Genomic DNA, 16,107 nt, shown 5'->3' on the forward strand with positions numbered 1-16,107 from the left:
ATATAATTTGTACTGGGCCACCATAAATTCCCCTTTTTAGTGACTATTTTCTTTATTTACATTTCAAATGTTATCTTCTTTTCTGGTTTCCCCTCTGGAAACCCCCTATCCTATCTCTTCTCTTCCTGCTTCTATGAGGGTGCTCCCTCACCCAATCACATAGTCCCTCCTCCCTCCCCTCCATGGAATTCCCCTACACTGGGAAATAGAGCCTTCCCAGGACCATTGACAAGGCCATCCTCTTCTACATATGCAGCTGGAGCCATGGGTCCCTCCATGTGTACTCTTTGGTTTATGGTTTAATCCCTGGGAGCTCTTTTACTCGTTAGAAATGACTTAGTCAATTATTACAGTGCCTACCTAATTCATATTTGTTTCTAGATGAGGTACAAAATTTTTTGTTTAATATATAGAGGAAAATATTTTAAAATAACATTCTATTTTTTATCTGAATACTTGAATTAATATTGAATGCATAGTGAATACATACTAAATGTGTATCCTTTCCATGTGACATTACAAGAGTATCAAACACAGGTTTGGGGAGAGGGTCCAGTGAGTTAAACACTTGTAAACACGTGAGAACTTGAGCCCGTATTACCAGAACCTATGTAGAGCCAAACATGGCAGTGAGTTTCCATAGTACCGGTGCTTGTATGGTGAGATTGGACGCAAAGACTTGAGAATTCCCAGATACTCACACCAGCTAGACTGTATGTGCAACAGCAAAGAAGAGGTCCTGTCTGAAAGAAGGTGGAAGATGTGGACTGAGCTCTAATATTGTACCATGACACATGTACACCTCTCACATAAACATGCATGTGCACAAATCATTCATGCACACACACATACATAAAGATACAGCATAAGATCTAGATGCATTTTTATGCACATACACATATACAGAGATAAAATACAGATCTACATGATTAAATGAAATCAATCTAGAAATAACTGTGAGTCATTAAAACACATATTTCGTGATACTTTTGCATTAGCTGACTTATTAGTGATAAAATGGAATTTTTATAGCTTGGTGGCAGCCTTCTCAACTTAATGTTTATATATTTGTCTGAATGTAGTCCTAATGACTATAAGGATTAGATGATGTTCCATTCCTCTTTACTGCATTCTCCACCGCAATCCCAGCATTCCTTTCTGCGCTCTGCTTAACTTGAACTATTTGCCTTTGCCAACACCAGGCTCCTTCTATCTTTGATGTATCACACAGACGCTTATCCTCTGAAGCCTGTGGATCCTTTCTCTGCTTTGAACAATTCCTGTTTGTCTTTAAAGACAACTCTTCCGGTGGGATTTTTTGTGCAGGAGTGAGACGCCGTTCATCGAGAGTAACAGAATCCCCAGTCACGAAAGAACAGACATAATATGGAGTCACTGATAATTGGATACTAACCCCAGAAAGCTCTGAACACCCCAGAAACAACTCACAGACTATATGAAGTTCAGGAAAAAAAAATAAAGAAAATGAAAAACCATTATGCTTAACCTTTACACACCAGGAAAACTTTGACTATTTCCAGGTTACATCTTGTTTTACATGTACTTTATGCTCATTGTAACTAGTAAGATCTTAATGCACACTATCAAACCTTTTTAAAAAACCAAGCACTGACAAGAATGTATTCGTATACTTTATGCAAAAATGCTTAAAATCTGTACATTTATCTTTGTTTTTAAAAATAAAGTTGTTCAATTAAACAACAACAAAAAAAAGAGTAACAGAATCCTTAGCTATTTTGTCCCTGGTGTGACCCCCTTCAAATGAGAATACTGTTCTTCATCACTTGAATTATAAAAAATATACAATAGAAGCAAGACAAACAAAATACTGTTACTGTGTAATTACTAAACAAGCTCTCATGGAAAACATGACTAAGCATCTTTAATTAGCTTATAGTATAAGAAAAGATGATAGGATTTGGAAAGCAGTCTTAAGAGGTATTTTATACAATAGGGATGGGAAACAGTATATGGAAAAACTCATAGACGGGAGAGATCTTTTTAAATTACAGTACCCAAGAAAGAATGGGATTAGCATAGGACCTTGAATAACTTAGTTGCAAATGTCATGAGAAAATCAAGACAATAAGTCATCTTTTTTTAATTTGAAACATTGTTGTTTCCATAGGAACCTATTAATAGAGGGCAGAAGACGGCCGAGACGGATGCATACTGTGGCCGTTACTCCCTGAAAAACCCAGCTGTTCTTTTTGACTCAACAGATGTTAACCCAAGCAAATTACCATATGGAGACATTTTATTATTTCCGTATAATCAGGTGAGAGTGTGAAAACTATATGCTAATTGAATCTGAGACATACCCAGCCAATGCAATTTCACGAAAATGTAAGGCTAAGAAAAGCGCTGCCATTTTTAATCATGTCATGTTGGACAGGAGTAATGATTCATACTCTGACTTCTGTGGTCTTTCTCCAGGTGATTCTCAGGAGAAAAAAGAAGGAAGAGGAGGAGGGAGGGAGGAGAGAGAGAGACAGAGAGAGAGAGAGAGAGAGAGAGAGAGAGAGAGAGAGAGAGAGAGAGAGAGAGAGAAATAGCAAGAAGGAAATATAATGTTTTATGCTTTATTTTGTAATTTTATAAGACATTTCATTCATATATTTCAATTGGAATTTATAAATCACTCACTCTCATAGTGTGTAAAATATCTTCAGATTTTAATTAGAAATAACACTTAAATACACAAAGACACTGTTAAGCCTTGTCTTCCATAAAAGGAAGTTACCAATTCTTTGACAGTTAATTGATCAAAATCTACTGGTTTGTTTTGTTTTTAATGTTCTAGTATACTCTATATGAAAACATCCAATAAATATATACTGATTTGAAGTGTTATAATACAAAGTAATTATAAAATATTGTTATTGACTCATTTCCTGTTTTTCATGTAGTTGTGTTTAGCATACAAAGGATCTCTGGCCAACGTCATTGGTCTGAAGTTCAAGTATCAAGACAGTGGCAAGATCATCAGAAGTGCTGATCACCAATTTGAATATAATTTTGCTTCTGGAAATAAGTAAGAGACATTCTGGGTTCAAAACAAGTTACACTACAACATACATTCTATAAAGATGGTCTCATTTCTTTTGCTCACTATGATCAAGTTGGCTCCTTTTCAGAGGTACAGGAACAACTTAACACACACAAATTAATAAACAAAATGCGCCACATGAATAGACTAAAGAGCAGAAATCACAAGACACAGTAGAAACAGAAAAGACTTCTGACAAAATTCAAAATCTCTTCATGATAAAACTCCCAAAGAGATTAGTAATAGAAAGAATATGTCCCGATTCAATAACAAGCTTGTAGGCAACATTATATGTTAAAAAGAAAAACCCAAAGCATTGCCACCAAAAAAAAAGAACCAGAATTTTCATTCTATTTTCAACATATTTAATGTAATAGCTAAACTTATCCTAACTTTTTATTGATGTGCTCTGTACCAATCGTGTTTCTTAACTTCCTACATATTTTGATAGAAAGTTACTTTGCATCCCTGTAGCTAATACAAAGACTACAAAAATCTGTTTATGTACACAACACTAATCTTTCGCTGACAGTGGAATCGTTTGTTTTATAAAATTTGAGAAGTAGCATTTGTTCATATGTGTGTGTGCAGAAGTGTGCATATGTATGTAAACAAGAGAGGTTAGCATGGAGCACTTTTCATAGTCACTTTTCATGTGATTTTGAGACAGAGTGGGCTAGACATCAAAGGCAATAAACTCCAGGGCCCCTCTTGTTTCTGTTCTCCAGTTCTGACACAAAGACCATGGCACCAATGTTTTACACGGATGCTGGAGACCTAAACCCAGATCCTTTTGATCTATTCGTGCAACACACATTTTCCACAAAGAAAACCTATCACTCTAACTCACTGATCTTTACATTACAACACCATTTAGAATGTGTGTGTGTGGGGGGGGGTATGTAACAAATATGAAGACTAAATTATTCAATGTATTTCAGGTGGACCTACACTTGCATAGATCTTCTAGATTTCTTACAAACCAAATATTCTGGGACAGCCTTTTCCCTGCAAAGGATTAGCTTACAAAAATCATCAGCACTCCAGTCCATTTATGTGGACGCAGTGTACATTGGACAGACACCTACGGTCTCAGTCTTGGATGGTATGTTGGGTCATTTTATAAATGTTACAGGTGAAAAGTTCATCGCTGTATCTTAGCATTATTTATTCATTTATCAAGTTTGATTCGTCATTTCATACACGAAGAAATTCTGGCCATCACAGGCCAAAAGCTCAACCCTGTAACCTTATTTCCCACTTCCCTTTTTCAGAAATGCCAAAGCAAAGACCTCCAGCATTAGCAAACAAAGGAATATTTTTAAAGGATTTTCAGGTTAATCGGAACAAATTAAATGGATCCGCATTGACAATTCAGTATTCAGTTACCATAATTTCGTATAACTGCAGCCACAAAATCCCTATGATGGGGGTGAGCTTTGGGCAGGTAAGTCTAGAATTTGATGGGTATTTCTAACTCCATGACTATCAGATTTGATGTAGTGTCTCATCTTAACTAAGAATATCTGGTGTATAATTGAATATTATTTATTATGCTGAAGCAATGATCATGATTTAGAGACGTATTGAGGTTGGAGATAAAAATTTTGAAAATTCCTCAAAAAACATGTCTAAGAAGAAAAACCAGGGAATCATCAAGATTAGAGGCCTATGTATGACTCAGGGTGTAAAGTTGGTTGCTGCTGCCAGTCTTGATAGCCAGACCACAATTCCTGAAATCTATGTAGTGGAAAGAGACAGCCAAGCCATGCAAGGTGTTTTATGACATCCAAAGTACATCATGACACATGTTGTGCACACTCTCGCGTGAGCACACACACACACACACACATACACACACCAGAGGGAGAGGGAAAAGAAGAGGGAGAGAGAAGGAGGGAGAGAGGAAGGGAGGGAGGGAGGGAGAGAGGGAGTGAAAGAGAGAGGGAGAGGAAGGGAGGGAGAGAGAAGGAGGGAGGAAGGGAGGGAGAGATGGAGGGAGAGAGGGAGAGGGAGGGAGGGGGAGGGGAGGAGGGAGGGAGAGGAAGAAACACACAGAGAATAAACTAAAATGCAATATAAAGAGAAGAGTGTCTATGAGATTTAAGTACAGTTTCCTTCCATGAACTGCTTTGTAGATGCTGGGGATGAAATCTTGGTCCTTGGAAGGGCAGTCAGTTTTCTTCACCTCTGAGCTCCCAAAAGGAATTCTTTTTTATTGTATATTTTATGTATTTACATTTTAAATGTTATCAGTTTCCCCCCTCCCATCACACTCTCGCCTACCCTAGTTTCTTTATAGATGCTCCTACTCCCACACACCCACTTCCACCTCATCATTCTGGAATTCACCTACACTGGAGAAATGAGCCTTAGAAGGACTAAGGGCTTCTCCTATTGATGCCAGGCAATTCTAGACTCTGGCACATATGCAGCTGGAGCCATGGGTCTCTCTATGTGTGCTCATTGATTGGTGTTTTATTCCCTGGGAGCTCTGGGGGGGGGGAGGGTTTGCTTGGTTCATGTTATACTTCCTATGAGGTTACAAAACCCTTCAATTCCTTCAGCCCTTTCTCTAGCTCTTCCATTGAAGTCCTATTCTCAGTCCATTTATAAGTGTTTGGTGTTGAAGCCTTTAACTATTATTGTGTGTAGTGCAATGTGTGTTTTTAGCTTTAGTAAGCCTTCTTTATGTATGTGGGTGCTCTTGCATTTGAAGCATAGATGTTCAGGATTGAGAGTACATCTTGGTAGATTTTTCCTTTGATGAATATGAAGTGTCCTTCCTTATTTTTTTATAACTTTTGGTGGAAAGTCGATATAAGAATGGCTACTCCAGCTTGTTTCTTGGGATCATTTGCTTGGATAAGTTTTTCTAGTCTTTTACTCTGAGGTAATGTTTGTCTTTGTCACTGAGATAAGTTTCCTTTATGCATCAAAATGCTTGGTTCTGTTTACATATCTAGTCTGTTAGTCTATGTCTTTTTATTGGGGGAAATGAGTTCATTGTTGTTAAGAGATATTAAGAAAAATTGATTGTTGATTCCCATTATTTTTGTTGTTAGAGGTAGAATTATGTCTATGAAACTAACTTCTTTTGTGTTTGTTGAAAGATTACATTTTGCTTTTTCTAAGGTGTGGTTTCTCTCCTTGCATTGGAGTTTTCCATCTATTATCCTTTGTGGATTTGTGGAAATATAATGTATAAATTTGGTTTTGTCATGGAATATCTTGGTAAATTAGAGTTTTGTTGGATATAGTAGCCTGGGATGGCATTTGTCTTCTCTTAGCGTCTGTGTGACATCTTTCCAGGATCTTCTAGCTTTCACGATCTCTGGTGAGAAGGCTGGTTTAATTCTGATGGGTCTGCCTCTATATGTTACTTGACCTTTTCCCCTGACTGCTTTGAATATTCTTTCCATGTTTTGTGCATTTAGTGTTTTGACTATTGTGTGATAGGAAGAATTTCTTTTGTGGTCCAATCTATTTGGAGTTCTGTAAGCTTCTTGTGTGTTCACAGTCATCTATTTCTTTGGGTTAGGGAAGTTTTCTTTTATAATTTTGTTGAAGATATTTACTGGCCCTTTAAGTTAGGAATCTTCACTCTCTTCTATACCAATTATTTTTAGGTTTGGTCTTTTCTTTGTATCCTGGAATTTTTGGATGTTTTTGGGTTAGCATCTTTTGCATTTTTGTTTTGTCTATTGGGTCAATGTTTTCTATGGTATCTTCTGTAGCTGAGACTCTTTCTTCAATGTCTTATATTTTGTTTGTGATTCTTGAATCTAGGATTCCTGATCTTTTTTCTTGGATTTCTATCTCCAGAGTTGTACCTTTCTGTGATTTCTTTTTTTTTAACAGCTTTATTTTAAAAAACAAAGATAAATATACAAATTTTAAGCATTTTTGCACAAAAGTATACAAATACATTTTTGTCACTGCTTGGCTTTTTTAAAAATAAGGTTTGATAGTGTGCATTAAGGTCTTACTAGTTACGAATATAAAGTACATGTAAAACAGGATGTAACCCGTAATTAGTCAAAGTTTTCTTGGTGTGTAAGGATTGAGCATAATGGTTTTTTCTTTTCTTTTCTTTTTTTCTTGAACTTCACACAGCCTGTGAGTTGTTTCTGGGGTGTTCAGAGCTTTCTGGGGTTAGTATCCCATTATCAGTGACTGCATATTATGTCTGTTCTTTTGTGACTGGGTTATCTCACTCAGGATGATATTCTATAGATGCATCCATTTTCTTAAGAATTTCATAAAGTCATTGTTTCTGATGGCTGAGTAGTACTCCATTATGTAAATGTACCACAATTTCTGTATCCATTCATCTACTGAAGGACATCTCGGTTCTTTCCAGCTTCTGGCTATTATAAATAGAGCTACTATGAACATTGTGGTGCATGTGTCTTTGTTGTATGTTGGAGCTTCTCTGAGGTATATGCCCAGAAGTGGAATAACTGGGTCTTCAGGTAGTACTATGTCGAATTTTCTAAGGAACCTCGAGACTGATTTCCAAAGTTGTTGTACCAGTTTACAACCCCACCAACAGTGGAGAAATGTTCCTCTTTCTCCACATCCTCGCCAGCATCTGCTGTCATCTAAATTGTTTATATTAGCCCTTCTGCTTGGTGTGAGGTGGAATCTCAGGGTTGTTTTGATTTGCATTTCCCTTATGGCTAATGATGTTGAGCACTTCCTTAGATGCTTCTCAGCCATTCGATGTTCCTCAATTGAGAACTTTTTGTTTAGCTCTGTACCCCATTTTATTATTCCTATTTCTAATGTTAAATTCTGGATTGTTCAGTTTCTTCAACTGTTTGTTTTCCTGTAACTCTTTAAGGAATTATTTTTGTTCCCTCTTTAAAGTCTTCTGTTTTCCTGTGTTCTCCTGTAATTCTTTAAGAGAGTTAATTATGTCCGTCTTAATGTCCTTTATAGTCATTATGAGATGTGATTTTTAAATCCAAATCTTGTGTTTCTGGTTTGTTCAGATATCCACTACTTGTTGTGGTGGGAAAACTGCGTTCTGATGATGCCAAATTTTCTTGGTTTCTGTTGCTTCTTGCGCTTCCCTCTTGCCATGTTGTTATCTCTGATGTTAGTTGGTCTTGTTGTCTATGACTGAAGCTTGTCTGTCCTGTGGGTCTGTGAGCCTGTGACCTTAGGAGTGAGAGTGTTCCTGGGAGACCAGTTCTCTGAGTGCAGGGTTTGGGTTCTAGAATCTGATGGGACATCCCCAGCTCTCCTTTTGCATGTTGTTAATTGTACTATTTAATGCTCATCTTTTTAAGTTATTCAACTCTTTATATAATATCTCAAGAAATGTTTTGTTATTCTAGTCCTTAACTTTCCTTTTCATCTTCATTTTAAAGTTACCAAGAGTGTGCTTACTTTTGTTTGGTTTCAACTTACAATTTAGTGGTCCTGAATTCAAGTCTGACAATATTTGCTCTACAGAATTTATATTTCATACTTATGATATTACCCACTCTGAGTTGAGCTTTAGTAAGATTTGGTCTTAGAGTAGTACATATTTTCTTATGACTCTAGTTACCCTGGCAACAGTTATGGAAGATATTTTCATTCTTCTATTGGATTATTCTATGCACTTGAGAAAGCATTACATGGGCAATTTTTGTGCTTATATTTGCAGGTATGTAATCTGCTCCATTCTCTTTTATGTATTTTCACCCACCAATAGCACACTCTCTTGGTTACTGTGGCTACATAATAAGCCTGAACACTCAATAGAGTGGATTTTTTTTTTGTATTATTTTTCTTGAGCTGAAGCACTTTATTTTAGGTTCTGTCTTCATTGAAATTTTCTTACATTGTTTCTGTATCTACAGAATGTCTTTCTGATGTTTTTGATAACAATTGAATTAAATATATAGATTAATTTTAATAATAGCACTATCTTTGTGTTGAGTACTCTGGTGTATTAATTTATTTTAATCTTTCTTTTTGTTTTAACAAAAATAATATTTAGCTATTCTTTGATGACTTTTTATTAGACTTTGTAATTTGTTTTGGGCACCCTTCTCCCTCCCTCCCTCCCTCCCTCCCTCCCTCCCTCCCTCTCTCTCTCTCTCTCTCTCTGTGTGTGTGTGTGTGTGTGTGTGTGTGTATGTGTGTGTGTATGTATGTGTGTGTGCGTGTGTGTGTGTGTGTGTGTGTGTGTGTGTGTGTGTGGTGTATAGATACATGCTGTAATGTGTGCATAAGCATGTAAGTGGAGGCCAAAGGAGGATATAAGGTGCTGTGCATGCTCTCTCTCTCTGAACCCTAGCTTGCTAAATTCATTCAGCTGCATTTATCGTTCTGTCTCTTTCTCTAAGCAGTGGATTCTCTGGCATTTGTGGATCTGTCCATCCCTTTTATGTGGATGTTGGAATACAGTCTCTGATCCCTATACTTACACAGAAAGCTAACTTTAGGAATCGTTCATTCTTTTGAATTGTTGCATATTTTAGGAGCAAAGTTTGTTTTTTTTATTGATAGAGATTTGTACTATTCCTAAACTTTGGCCTAGATAAAGTTGGCCTGTACGCACACACACACACACACACACACACACACACACACACACACAGACTTTTCTATCACTTATACTATCCTTTTCTTTATGAATTTTAACTCCATAAGACTGACAGAGAACTCAGAGGCTCAAAAATTGGAGACTACCATATTTCTTATTACACTTACAACCTATGAATATACCACAGATTGCATTTGTCTGTTGATTAGTGTTCAATGCTTTAAAATTGTGAAATGAGTGTTGTGAGTCAGTCTACTGAACACCTGGCTCCCTGTATGGTTTGTATACTTGTAGGTTTTCTCTAAAAGGTGTTTTAGCTATTTGATAGTGAAGATTACATCTCACGCTTCCTTGCCTTCACACAGTGCTGTGCTTTGTTCTTTGAACAGAGTGCTTGCTTGATAAATATTTGTTCCTTGAGTGACGGACGGTATGCTCTGAATTAATGGGGTATTGCTGTGATTACAGCTGACGGCTGCACACATGGCTGGGTTGACGCTGGCCTCATTACCGAGCTGTATACACATGGCCCTGTGTTGATTTATGGGGCTCTCCTTAATGTCCCGAGGAATCCTGAATTATGAGGCTCATTTATGTCACATCACAGGATCCTACGTGAAGAAATAGAAACCGTGCTGGCCATTGTTAGGTTTAACCATTCTATCAATATTTATTTTGGAAATTAGATAATCACCAACGAGACAAAGAATGAGTCGGTTTACAGAGGAAGTAATTGGCCGGGGGATGCAAAGATTCGTATTCAAAAAATTCAAGAAGCTTCTCCACCTATAAGTGGCAGCTTTGATATCCACGCTTATGGGCAGACCCTGAAAGGTATATATGAAATGCTTAGAGTTCTTAAAGGCATACCAAAGCTTTTCAAGTATACATGTATGCATTGCCCTCAATGCTCAACATTCTTGTTCCTGATATCTACTGTGGACTGTTACCTTACATCCAAACCCCCAGATAAATGACGTGTAATAACATGAGCCACACTGAAGTCAGTAATAGTGTTTTTGTCTCAGAATTGTTTGTTCTGAGTTCAGTAAACAACTCACCCATCTGAAGCCAGTGCTATCAGTTGTAGCCACTTTTATTTAAACTAATATACAAAGTGTCAGTAAAGACTTAGCATACTCCTTAAAAATCCTTTCTCTGGATGAAGGCAGTTGAACCTATGGCCTTTGTATAAAGTTGAGATTATGAAAATATGGAAATTATGACCTTTTATGATGTTTAGATTGAAAAATCATGACCGTGCCATTCAGAAATGTTACATTAAAATAATATAAAATTGGACTGGAATAGTATTTTTAAATATAATCTTAATTAGACCATCTAAGTATCTGCTATCCTGTTCAAAATATTATCAATTACTATGTGTCCACTGAACACTTGGACTGAAATAAACACCATATATTGGAATAAATAATGAATATTTGTGGGTGGTTTCATACCTTTTTAGTTTTATTTCTAGTACCTGCTTACTTTTACTTTGTAAAATATCACTACTAGTACTAAAAAAATATTAATGTGATTAAATATGATTCCCAATCTTTATCATATAGACAATGAGTGCTAATTTAAATGATAGTGATACATTTTTGATACACTTATTTTTAGTGACACTTTCTTGATTTATATAGCTAAAACTCAAACAAGAAACAAGATTATCTAGAATAAATGACATTTGAGCATTTTTTTCATTGTGTTATAAATTAATGTCTAAAAGTTTATCTTATTTCATGACGTATAGATTATTAATAAAGCAAACTGGCATTCAAATAAAAATATAAAACCAAGACATTTAGATTCATTACTTACATAATCTTGTTTCTTGATAATACATAAACTTTTGGGATGAACACTCCGACCTTCTTTTTGATGGGAATGTGATTAAAGAGAGATTCTTTATATACACAGTACCATGAAGAGTGCTCAGCTGTGACCTTCTGTTCCTTTCTGTGACACAGACATCCCTGCTGCCTCGCCAGCTGCAGACCTGCAGTTTGCCCTGCAGAGCCTGGAAGAAATAGAACAAGTCTCAGTCAGCAGAGAGGGAACCTGTGCTGGCTATTCATGGAGCATCAAGTGGGAAAGCCCCCGTGGAAAGCAGCCACTTCTGCAGGTCCCTGCATTACTACAGCGTCTGCGTTCTTTCTTCTCTGTGTTCCTTGCTAATCTGTACTCTTCCTTATCCCAATCAAACCATAAACTAATTTTATTTTGGTTTTGGTTTTTTGTTTGTTTGATTTTTTTTTCACATGGTCTCAATTTGTCGCCTTGGCTCTATTTCTTGGCTCTGCTCATCTCTGGTTTTCATCTCTTTTTCCATCTCTCTCCTCCGCTTAGTCACTATTGCTGTTCTTCATCACAAGCTCATGTGCAGTTATCATGAAGACACTTATGTCTTGGCTAGTGCCTTTAGACCTCAGGTTTTCACACTGGCATTAGGACGTTGACATGACCAGATTATACATTTGGATGTAATTTGGCGTAATTTTATGAGTAATTGAAAAAAATGACTCCAGAAAGAGACAGCAGGCTGGCCAGAGATGAAAAATGCTAAAGTGAAAAAATAGCTCAACCTTTTTATTATTTATGAACAACTTACTATATTGAGAAGGAACAGAAAACACTTTGAAACATAAAATTAATGTTTTCTTTAGGTCTACTCATATTTTAATTAGTGCAATATATTACAATGCAACAGCCCAACTATTTTTTCTTTGAATTGATTATTGTTTCTCTAGAATGTTCTTTTCAAAGAAACATGCTAAATTAAATTTTATATCAATAAGCTTCTATTCAGATTTTATTTATTCTTAAATTGAATAAATTTTCCATTACTTGTCTATAAATTCATTTTGTCTAACAATAATAGATCAATGATTCCAACATTACTGGAGAAAGGGCTAATGTGACAGTTACCACAATAAAGGAAGGTGGCTTATTTAGACAGCACATACCTGGAGACATGCTTCGTACACCGAATCAGCAACCGCAGGTATGACTCCAGCTTTTCTCATAACCTTTATAATTTCAAATGCATGACTACTTTGTACCTATATACCAAAGACCTTATACAATGAAAGTGTTTTCAATTGTAGTTTCTTGTGAATATTTTTACTACTTGATCAACTCACTATTTTTAACTTGGGGGGAAATTATATCCCCAAAGTTTTAAGAATTCTTTTAAATTTACCACTGCCAGAATTAGTGACTATATTATTCTATTTAATCTTCCCGGCATTTATGTCAGGTAACTGTTAATGTCGCTGCTTTAGTGATGAGAATATTAAAATATATCAGGTATAGGTGGCTTTATATAAAGCAGCCTTCAGCTATCTCCATGGCACTAATTACAACAATGCTCTCATGATTTGGTCTATGATATTTCCATCCAATGCTTACTACAAGTTGGGTGACAGCAAGGATGACATTTGTTTTCTTACATGTATTTCTTCCATTCTGGAACATTTACTATACAAATAAATATATGAACAAATGAATGAATGAATGAATGAATGAATGAAAAGTGCCAATGCAGAAAGCATGACCATGTTTGCAGGCAAATAACATGCTTTTTGTTCTAAATCCAGTGCATTAAGTATATGCATGCTGGAATTATTACAATACTTCATTACTAAATTCTATTTATATTTCACTGAGCTCCGTTGGTCCTTTGGCTGTGTTCAGCATGTGTCTGTGTTTCTCGACTTGAAGGTCGAAGTCTTTGTCAATGGAATTCCAGCCAAATGTTCAGGTGACTGTGGGTTTACATGGGATGCCATGATTACTCCCGTGATCTTGACAACAACGCCTTCTGAAGGTAAGGCTGTGCATTTAACCTTGAAGTACAAGATGGGGGATAGCTAGAAAAATGTGACCTCTGACAGTGAACTTTAAATAGATGTTACTGTCTCACTGTGGGAAGCGACCAGCTCAATATAGTGATAACTATTCATCAGCTATAACTGTGGAAAAGCACCTGTTACTTACTTGAAAAAAATCTATGAAGCCAAAGCATGTCATTAATATCTCTCTTCTGTATTCTCTACATTTACAAATTAGAATCAGTCTCTATAATTTCCCTGTAACTTTGAGACATGTTCTTCTGCTTGATCAGGGTGTGTATCAGCATCCATTGGGTGAGAATTCTCCCAGCAGAGGTGGGAACTAGGGGAGCCATAGGATAGCTACAGTGTAGCAAAAGAAGGTATTTGAGTACTCACTCTGAGAAAATAGAATATATAATGCCAAGAACTCATCCCAACCCAGGTGACCCTTATTATTGGGAAAAATGCAATTGTGTTTTTTGTGTGAGCTACTAAAAATTTAAGCATCAGAGATAAGGTGTAAAGGGTGAATTTTAACCATAATGATGACTTCAGAAACTATTCTTTATTTGGTCTGTGCCAGTGATTTTCCATTTTTTTTCTACGCAGTTCCTCCAAATTTCTTTTTTTTTTTTCTTATTTCTTACCACTTTATTTTCTTTTAAGAGAGGGATAGATATACAGATTTTTGAAGGCATTTTGGCATAACATTATATGAATATTTTGTCAGTACTTAATTCTTTTAGAGGTTTGATAGCATGCATAGAAATCCCACTAGTTACCATAAGCATGAAATATATGTAGGACAGAAAGTAACATGGAAACAGATTTCTTGTTGAGTATAGATTAAGCATAATGATCTGTGAATACCAAAAATTGCCACAAGGCTATTATCTTAGGTCTTGGATTATTAATGATTTAAGGTCCAGGTGTACCATACTCTGAGAGGGTGCTATACATTTATTTTTTTTTCTAAAAAAGACTGAGGCTTTCTTTTCTTTCTTTCTTTTTTTTTTTTTTTTTTTTTTTTTTTTTTTTTTTTTTTTTTTTTAGCCTTTGTTTTTCTTGAGCTTCCCCCAAATTGCTTTGGGCTCAAAATAATTAACAATCAGAATTGTTTTTATCACGTTTGATCAAGTTAAAAATAATGGAAAAATATGAGTACCATAAAATTAGCCATTTTTTTCACTGACAATTAATGGCTTCTTACATATTGTTATACACATTCCAATCACAGGCTTAAGAAATATGAGAAGCTAAAATTTTCTTTAACTATTATCTATTAACTCTGTGAGGCAACCACAGTAATTAATTTTATATGTTTTCTTTCATTTTGTTTTAATGCCTTTTGTATTTGAGATACATATGTATTAACTTTGGTGTATGTGTGTGTGTGTGTGTGTGTGTGTGTGTGTGTGTGTTTTGTATATGTTTGTGTGGTGTGGTGGGAGTGAAAGGTCTATCTTAAGTGTCCTTTCTCAGGAGAGGTTTACTTTGTTTTTATTTATAATCAGAGTATATTAATAATACATAATAATTGGTTTTATTGTGACATTTTCATACATGCACATTGTCTATTACCTTCTCTTCTCTCCTCTCCCTTCCTCCTCCTACTAATCATTTTCTCCTCTTCCCAGTTCCTCCTCCCTCGTTCCTCTCTTTTTCCTTTGAGATCCACGTTCTTTCTTCTATGTACTTTGCAAATGAAGAGTCACTTGTTCCTCAATCTTTTCTCCATGGTTTTATGGTAGATTGCTTTTCAACTTATTTGTTGAAATAATATTTTTTATCTTACCTAACTCCATATTTCAGTGAAATACCATTATGATATATATCGATTGACACAGAGATCTGAGATAAAGATCAAAACAGATTAATTCTATGGAAAATATTATTGCCAAATATATGTGTCTTTCTCCCCTGCTTAATTTCGGGATTGTTTGTAGCTTATAAAAGATAAGCATATTCTTCCTAGGAATATCTGATTTTATAATAACAGATTCTAAGTTTTTCATCTGAAATGCAGTGACTGTTTCCTACTTTCAGGATCCTATGCAGAAAGCACAGTTCTAACCATATCAGGCTCTGGATTTTCTCCCACCTCCGCTGTATCAGTCTCTGTTGGGTCTACCAGATGTTCTCTACTTTCTGTGGATGGTAGGTTCTTTCCATTGTCATGACGTTTGACTGTTTTCTCTTAGAGAAGTTGGAAAAAAAAGAACTTCCACAAATGTAATTGTCTTCTAGTTTATAGATTTTAGAATCATGACATTAGCAACCTAGTCTGGAAAATATTTGCATATATATTTCATTCATATATACACATATTCATTGATTATGACCAAAGAGTATGTGCTATTTGAGTGTTATACAGTGCCTACCACGAAAAGAGTGACCTACTATACCTCTGTTCATATACAACTCACAAAGTGGTTGCACAAGATAGTTCATGTGTTCATGTATCTCAAGGCACAAAAATATGCAAAAATATGTGTCTTTTCTCTCATGGTCTTCGATCATGTCAATTGTGGTTGCTGTTTCTTTGTTTTTGTATATACTGGGGATTGAACCCAGAACCTAAAGCATGTTGGGTAAGGGCTCTACCCAAAACCACATCACCAGCCTTCTGTCTGTGCTGTGACAACACCATA

General features: G+C 35.9%; 1 protein-coding gene across 1 annotated transcript in view; it reads left to right on the forward strand.

Annotated features, from left to right (window-relative positions):
- Positions 1 to 16,107, forward strand: part of PKHD1L1 (PKHD1 like 1) — a gene marked incomplete at its 5' end in the record, with an annotated part of 147,787 nt that overhangs the window by 37,561 nt on the left and 94,119 nt on the right. The window contains 9 exons of the mRNA XM_080909342.1: positions 2,150 to 2,299; positions 2,931 to 3,055; positions 4,012 to 4,175; positions 4,345 to 4,517; positions 10,301 to 10,448; positions 11,591 to 11,745; positions 12,502 to 12,624; positions 13,344 to 13,449; positions 15,503 to 15,613. Of these exons, the coding sequence (XP_080765468.1) occupies positions 2,150 to 2,299; positions 2,931 to 3,055; positions 4,012 to 4,175; positions 4,345 to 4,517; positions 10,301 to 10,448; positions 11,591 to 11,745; positions 12,502 to 12,624; positions 13,344 to 13,449; positions 15,503 to 15,613 (1,255 nt within the window). The remainder of the gene's footprint in view (positions 1 to 2,149; positions 2,300 to 2,930; positions 3,056 to 4,011; positions 4,176 to 4,344; positions 4,518 to 10,300; positions 10,449 to 11,590; positions 11,746 to 12,501; positions 12,625 to 13,343; positions 13,450 to 15,502; positions 15,614 to 16,107) is intronic.

The sequence above is a fragment of the Micromys minutus genome, assembly GCF_963924665.1.
Source record: "Micromys minutus genome assembly, chromosome: 33".
NCBI classification, from domain to species: domain Eukaryota; kingdom Metazoa; phylum Chordata; class Mammalia; order Rodentia; family Muridae; genus Micromys; species Micromys minutus.